Genomic DNA, 7,893 nt, shown 5'->3' on the forward strand with positions numbered 1-7,893 from the left:
GAGACAGGACCTAAAAAATCAGTTCCAGTGGATTATTCCGTACGGATGCAGCCTCCCCTGCCGCTTTGTGCTCAGTAGGTTCAAGGGCAAACGAGTTAAGTCTTCTACCCGGAGGGAAAAGCGCCCGTACAAAGAGACCTGTATGGAAATACCGGTGAAATAAAACTACCTGTGTATACAACAAATCTGCTAGAGCGTTAATTAGCTAATTAAAGCTGATTAAAGCACCGAGGATGGTGGCGAGGTGGAGCATGGGCATCCCCAAGGCCGGTGCTTATTGTTTTTTTCTTGGGGGGGTGGTGTTTTATATTTACCCCCCTCCCAGAGTGGTGGTGGGGATGAGTCCTTGGGGGGGGTGGATGGAAGGGTGGAGGATGTCAGCAATAACCAGTCACCACGCCTTTCCTTCATGGTTACTAAAAATAGCTTTTAATGGCCAAAAACCCCCCCAAAATCCACCCAATCCCTGGTGTAGCTGGTCAGTGTTAAAGTTGCCACTTCCTCCTTCACCGGAATCTTTGTCTCCACCGCTGGAATCTCCATCTCCAACAATAAAAAAAACCTCCATCTTCAACACCAAAATGTCCCGTCTCCGGCACCGGAATCTTCTCCGACACCAAAATCTCCGTTTCTGGCACCAAAATCTCCCAGCTCCTCTGTCCCCAGGATACGTGCCCCCCGCGGGCAGGGCTCGGCGGCGTTCCTGTGGGAAGCCCCTTCTTCCCGGGAAGGTTGGGGGATGAAACACGGTACCACGTGTTTTCACACCCCCCTCCTCAACCCCTCCCCTCCCCCCCCAAAAAAAAAACAAACAACCCCACGGCCCCGTGCGCCGAAAAGAAAATGTTTTATAAATTGTATTTTAAATAAATGTCTTTAAACTTTTAAGGCCTCATTTTCTTTCTCCTTCGTCCCCGTCTCAGGCGGGGGCTGCTGCAGGGGGGACGCTGGGGTGGCAGCTTAAGCTCCCAGCGGGAGCGGATCCTTGAGTCCCTCAAGAAGGTAAAACCTGGGAGCGCTTGGGCCACGACTGTGCCGGGATTGACCCCAAAAAGATGGAATTTCGGCCTGGTTTAGGTAGTCTGAGGAGTCTGAGACGGTCCAAGGAGGGTGGGAAGTGGCAGAGCCGGGAGGGGGATGTTCCCCAGGGTGGGACCCCTTCCTGCACTGCCTCTCTGAGAAGAAACTGGTTTCACTGAATTTACTAATTCTGGTGATTTTATTGCCCTGTGCTGATCTCCCTGCCCGCCCCTTGTTCCCCGTGACTGGCGGAGGTGCCAGAGGTGGGTCTGGCTGTGCCGGCAGCTTCCGCGGGTCCTGGAGCCCTTTCCCTTCTTTTTAATCTAATTTTTATTGTGAAAGCTAGAAAAAATGGAACTTGGTGAGCAGGAGGCGCTGAGCAGGAGGGAAGGGGCTGCAGCAGCTCCTGACGGGGCCGGGGCCTCCGCCGGGCGCCCTGCTCCCCGCACTGCCAACTGGTCCCCAGTTACCCCGTTCACTGGAACCAGTTCCCCCCCCTCACTGGTTCCCAGTTCCCCTGCTCACTGGTTCCCAGTTCCCCCCCCTCACTGGTTCCCAGTGCCCGCCCTCACTGGTTCCCAGTTACCCCGCTCACTGGTTCCCAGTTACCCCACTCACTGGTTGCCAGTTCCCCCCCTCACTGGTCCCAGTTCCCCCCCTGACTGGTTCCCAGTTCCCCCCCTGACTGGTTCCCAGTGCCCCCCCTCACTGGTTCCCAGTTCCCCCCCCTCGCTGGTTCCCAGTTCCCCCCCTGACTGGTTCCCAGTGCCCGCCCTCACTGGTTCCCAGTTACCCCGCTCACTGGTTCCCAGTTCCCCCCCATCACTGGTTCCCAGTTACCCCGCTCACTGGTTCCCAGTTCCCCCCCATCACTGGTCCCAGTTCCTCCCGCCCCTCCCTGCAGCGGGGCCTCCCGCCCGCCAGGGGGCGCTGCAGCGGCGGGTGCGGCAGGACGTCCCCTCTCTCCGCCGGGGAAGGGGCGGGCCCATGGGAAGGGGCCGGACCATCGAGACGGCGGCCAGAGCGGCACGGCGGGTCCCGCCGCGATGGCGGCGGTGGCGGAGGAGCCGTGCGAGGCCGTGCTGTGCGTCAAGCCCGCCGTGCACGTCTACCGGCTGCCGCCGCGGGCCTCCAACCGCGGGTACAGGTGCGGCTGCCCCTGCCCCGGGCCTGCCCCTGCCCCGGGCCTGCCCCTGCCCCGGGCCTGCCCTGGCCCCGCCCCGGGTGCCTCTCTCTGCTTCAGGGGGATCCGTGACGCGGGGGCCCCTCGCCGGGGATCCCCGCCCCGAAGAGTGGGGGGTCCTGCCCCTCAGGAGATATTTCTGCCCCCAGCGGGGCTTCTCCGGCCCCCCGCGTGTCTGGGGCCGCCCTCCCTGTGGCTGCTCAGCCCGGCGAGGCTGCCGCGGGCCCCGGCGGGGCTGACACAGCTCGGCGCCCTCCAGAAGCTGTTTCTGAGCTGGAGATCCCGCAGGAAGGGAAGTGAAACCTCTTGTGCGAGTCTTGCCCAATCCCTGCGGGGACCTGCCGCCTGGTTTTGCGGGGGGGGGGACGGGCAGCTGGTTTGGGGTGAAACAAGCAGCCGCGTGAGGAGCCTCCTTCCTTCCCCAGCCGGTGCAGGTGTGAGCAGGGTCTCCTGCTCGGTAGCGTTAGTGAAGAGAGCAGGGCAGATAAGCTCTGCAGCTCGTTATGGAGGCATTAAAATAGGTCACTGGTGTTGCCTGAGACGTGAGAGGCCCCTCAGGTGTGACTCACCAGTTCCTCTCTCTCCAGAGCTGCAGAGTGGCAGCTGGACCAGCCAGCCTGGAGCGGGAGGCTGCGGATCACAGCCAAGGGCAAGGTGGCCTTCATTAAGCTGGAGGACAAGACCTCGGGTGAGCAGGAAGGAAGGCAACAGCTCCCTGTCCTTTCCTGGAGAGGAAGATGGCACAGACACCATGTCCTGCTGTTGACCCACTCCCATTCCTCCTTTTTTCAGGAGAACTTTTTGCCCAGGCACCAGTGGAGCAGTTCCCTGGGATTGCTGTGGAGAGTGTGACAGATTCCAGCAGATACTTCGTCATCCGGATTGAAGATGGGAATGGTACCTCTTCAGGAAGGCTCAGAGCCCTCCCTGCTCTTGTTTGGGAAGGATTCCTCTTCCAAGGGTTAAATATTCCCAGCCTAGGGTGGTAAAGGGACAAGTTCTCTCTCTCCCATGTGCTCTGTCTTTCACCAGGAATCATTCAAAGGGTTTGTCTCCCTGGAGCACCTGGAGCCAGGCTGGGAGAGTTGTGTTCAGCCTGGAGAAGAGAAGGCTCCAGGGAGACCTTAGAGCACCTTCCAGTGCCTGAAGGGGCTCCAGGAAAGCTGGGGAGGGACCTGGGACAAGGGCAGGGAGGGATGGGATGAGAGGTAAAGGCTTTTGTTCTTGAAGGTTGGACATTAGGAGGGAATTCTTTGCTGTGAGGGTGGTGAGAGCCTGGCCCAGGCTGCCCAGGGAAGCTGTGGCTGCCCCATCCCTGGCAGTGTTGAAGGGCAGGTTGGATGGGGCTTGGAGCAGCCTGGGCTGGTGGGAGGTGTCCCTGCCCATGCAGGGGGTTGGATCTAGATGATCTTGAAGGTCCCTCCAACCCAAACCATCCCATGATCTCTGCCTGAGCTGCTCACAGTGCAGGATGGTTGCTGTGCTCCCTGCTCTGACTCACTCCCATGAATGTAGAGCCTGGTTTCCCCAGGTCGCCCAACAAGCTCCAGATCTCCAGCCCCACATCTCATTCCTGGAAGTCCCAGCTCCTGCTGGAGGAGGGGGCAGGTGAGGGGGCAGGATAACCCCTCCCTCTCCCCCTGCCTCCCTTCCCAGGCCGTCGGGCTTTCATTGGAGTCGGTTTCGTGGACCGAGGGGACGCGTTTGACTTCAACGTGGCTCTTCAAGACCATTTTAAGTGAGTTTGTGCTTCTTGGCTTGACTTGTTTTGCCAGAAAATGGTGTGTGGGGGGAGGAAGCTCTGAGCCCCCATCTTGCTTGAGCAGGGTGTGAAGGGGAGGAACCACCCGTTCCTCTGCACAGCCCTCCTGCAGGCAGCTCTCCCTCTCTCAGGCGTTTCCCAGCAAGGCCCCCAGCTGCCCTTCCCAGTCCAAAATTGGACAAAATCCCAAATTCCTTTTCATCCTTCCCATGCCACTGGTAAGGGGTTGCACCTGGAGGGGGGCTGGGATGCTGCTCCAGCTTCTGTTGGGATAAGCTTTGGGGTGGGATGGGGGATCTGTGCAGGTGAGGTCTTGGATAACATCCAGGGCTTTTAAAGATCAGCTGCCAGGCTGAGGGGATGATCTTGGGCAGGATTCCTCTGGGAGAGCCTGGGAATGGGGGTTGATGTCTCCTGTTCTGCTCCTGTCACCCCTGCAGGTGGGTGAGGCAGCAGGGTGAGCTGGCCAGGCAGGCTGAGAACCCTGAGCAAGGACTCAAACTGGATCTGGGCTTCAAGGAGGGACAAACCATCAAACTCAATATTGCAGTAAGGAGCTTTGCCAGCTAAATCCACTCCCAACCTTGCCCTTGGGAAGGGAACAGCAGCTTCTTCCCTGAAATCCCTGTGCCTGGAGCAGGGAGAGCCCTTCGTGATAAAACCACATGTGATGAGTTGCAGAGGGGTTGTGTGAGTTCCAGGTTGCAGATCCAAGTCTGTGGGGTTGTGGTGTGGATTTTCAGGGAGAAAAATACCCTTTTTTTGGGGTGGTTTGGCCCTTCTTGCACCTCCAGCCGTGGAAGGTCACCGTGCTGCTGTCTCCTCCCCCACAGCTGAGGGGAATCGCTCTCTGGCTCTGGATTTAAACCTGATATCCACCCAAATTTCCCCTCTCTTCTTTCAGAATATGAAGAAAAAGGAAGGAGCAACAGGGAACACCAGGCCACGTCCCACCAGTCTTGGGGGCCTGACTTTGCTCCCACCACCTCCTGGAGGAAAATCTTCCACTGCAGTTTGTCCCTCTGGAGAGCGACCGGCTTCGCTCTCGGCGCCCACCCAGCTGCCAGGCACCCCCATCACAGGTCAGTGCTCACACAGCAACCACTGCAAAGCTCTTTAGAGTCCCTTTTGTCCCTCCAAGTTGGGAAAACAGAGGGGAAAGACTGGGAATTAAGGACGGGAAATAACTCCTGATGTTTGTTTTCTCTCTTCCCGGCTTTCCTCGGTGCTGACAGACTCCCTCCTCTCCTGGCCCCAGCCTCCTGCTGCTCCTCCCTCCACCGACCTCTGGGGAGACTTTGCCCAAGCTCCAGGGTGAGGCAGTGTGGGCAGCGTGGGAGGGACAAATCCCTCTGGGATTTGAAAGCCACGTGTTGGCAGATCCCCCGAGTTCAGCGTGGGGCCGCGGGTGCTGCCCCCGCTGCTCCCTGCAGGGGGGGGGAGCTTTTGGGGGGACCCCAGAGGGACCCCTCTGGTGCTCCCCTGCCTGCCCACAGCCCTTTCAGAGTCTAAAATCTTTTGATTTCCCCTTTTTTTTCTCTCTCCAGGTCAGCTTCTAACCAGCCTCAGACAAACTCAGGCTGGGTTCAGTTCTGAGCCCATGTTGGGATCATCACAATTCCTTCAGGACCAAAGCAGGAGCTTCAGGACACCCTGTTCCTGCCCTTAAATTCCCCCTCCCCAGCATCAAAATGCTTCAATAAGTACCAGAAAGCAACAAACACGTGCCTTAAAACACTCCACACCAGCACCTTCCACCTCAGGGGTGTGTTATTTTCCACCTGGATCACAGGAAACCTTGGAGGCTTCTCCTTCCTGCAAAATAAACCCCAACAAAACCATCAACTTCCTCCCCTTAATAACCAGGGGGGAACCGGTGCTCCCAGCAGGACTGTCCCTCCCAACGTTGCCCCCAGTTCAAGGTCATTTTCACTAAAGGTTTTTTGAGAAAGGTTCCTGGGAGACTTCTCTGCTTTCTCCTGGAATATTTGGCCTGGGTAAATCCCTCAGGATCTGCCTGGAGACACCACCCCTGCTAAATCCAGACCAGCACCCTGCTGAGATGCCAAACATCGCCCCAGCTTTGGAGCACTTAAATCCAGGAAGTTGGGAGCCAAACCTGCGGTATTTCCATGCTGAAATTCCTCATTTTGATGCCAAAATTCCACATTTCTTGCTCTGGGAAGTTTTATTCTTTTCCTCCTCTATTTTGAAGACCCATTTTTACTCCTTTCTGTGGACGTTTTACGGAGCGATACCTGGAATGAAGGACAAAAAGGGAGTCAGTCTCTTTGACAGAGCTGGGGTTGAGATTCCTCTTGAAGCAAATAAATATTTTCTTACCTATTTATATCACAGTCTTATCAGCTCCTCAGATTTTTATTTCTTTCCCATCATTTCCCATCATTTCCCTTTCCAACGGGATGACCAACAATTTGCTTCCAGAGCTTTTAACTGTGCCTGGCACCCAGAATGCAAACCCAGGGGAGAGATTTAATGCATCAAAGTGAATCATAAAACGGTTTTGATGTCAAATATCAATTTTTTTTGGACCCCTTGGAAAGGCTGGGATGAGCTTTTGTGGTTTTTCTCTTCCTTGCTGCTGTCGAGGAGACACAGGATGGCAAAGCACAACAGAAGCTGGTTGCTTAGCAATGGTTTGATGGTTGGGAAAGACTCTGGGAGGGGAAGGTGAGGAGAGAAATGAGGGGCAAAAAAAGGAGTTTTATGGTGTTCCCAGAGCTTTGAATCAGGAAGGACTGTGGGAGGGGAAGGTAAGGAGAGAAATGGGGGGAGAGAAAAGGGGTTTTACGTTCCCAAAGCTTTGAGTTGGGAAGGTCTCTGGGAGGGAGAGGGAAGGAAAGAAATAGGGGGGAAAGGAATTTTATTGTGTTCCCAAAGCTTTGAGTTGGGAAGGACTCTGGGAGGGGAAGGAGAAATGGGGGGTGAAAAGTAGATTTATTGTGTTTCCAATGGTTTGAGTCAGGAAGGACTCTGGGAGGGAGAGGAGGGAATAAATTAGTTTTCTTGCATTCCCAAAGCTTTGAGTTGGGAAGGACTCAAGAGAGGAAGGTAAGGAGAGAAATAAGGGGAATAAATGGGTTTTCTCAAAGCTCCTAGAGGATCCTGGAGGCAGCTCCCACTTTCCTGGTGGCACCCAAAGTGCCATCAGTCCTTGATCCCATCCCCTCGTCCTCCTTTCTCTTAATCCCCGGCTCCTGGGGAGGAGAAGGGGCACTTTCCTGGGAAGCTGGGAAGAGAGAAATGGGGAACCCCCCCCCACCCTCTCCGAAGAGCGTCTCAGCATCACACCCAGGATTTGTTTTGGGAGCCGGGACTCCTCCAACCCGCCGTGGAGGGGTTTGAGCTCGGGTTGGGATTTTTATCCCCCCTGGGGTGGGGGCAAAAAAGTCCTTCATTACCACAGGGGGCATTTTTTTTTGCCCTTGGAGGTTCTGCCTTTGGGGGCAGGCGGGGATGTGACCGCAGCCCGGGGGGGTTTAACGCCGCTTTGCCCCCGGAACACGCTCCACCCCAAAGGCTTTTCCTGCCAGGACAAACCGCTGGGCTTTAATGAGCTTAATGAAGGCCGGGAATTAACGAAAGGGCCCTTCACTCTCTCCTGGGAGCTCTATCCTGCCCGGGGGGGGGGTCCCAACACAGCCAAGTAAGCTCTTTTCCCCCCGTTTTTGGGGCTGAGGGAAACGCCGGGAACTGATCTTTTTAAAAAATACTTTCATTTTGCTTTAAGAAAAGGGCAGAAGAGCCTGGTTGGTTGGTTTGATTTACAGAGCCCGGCTGGGGTGGGGCAGGAGGAGGGGGAATTTGGGGGCCGTTCGTGGTCGGTGGGTGGTTCCATCTGGGGGCTGGAGGGGGTTGGGGACCCCACCCCCCTTCCCGGGGGCGGGCAGGAAGAGGAGGGTCCCCG

General features: G+C 56.5%; 1 protein-coding gene across 1 annotated transcript; it reads left to right on the forward strand.

Annotated features, from left to right (window-relative positions):
• Positions 1-2,023: 2,023 nt before the first annotated feature.
• On the forward strand, positions 2,024-6,322 carry NECAP2 (NECAP endocytosis associated 2). Its single transcript, XM_051637612.1, has 8 exons — positions 2,024-2,167; positions 2,791-2,891; positions 2,996-3,100; positions 3,860-3,941; positions 4,406-4,514; positions 4,870-5,047; positions 5,201-5,279; positions 5,513-6,322. The coding sequence occupies exons 1-8, from the start codon at positions 2,067-2,069 to the stop codon at positions 5,559-5,561; spliced, it is 804 nt and encodes a 267-aa protein (XP_051493572.1). The 5' UTR covers positions 2,024-2,066; the 3' UTR covers positions 5,562-6,322.
• Positions 6,323-7,893: the final 1,571 nt, after the last annotated feature.

This window comes from Apus apus, chromosome 20 (genome assembly GCF_020740795.1).
Source record: "Apus apus isolate bApuApu2 chromosome 20, bApuApu2.pri.cur, whole genome shotgun sequence".
In the NCBI taxonomy this organism is placed as follows: domain Eukaryota; kingdom Metazoa; phylum Chordata; class Aves; order Apodiformes; family Apodidae; genus Apus; species Apus apus.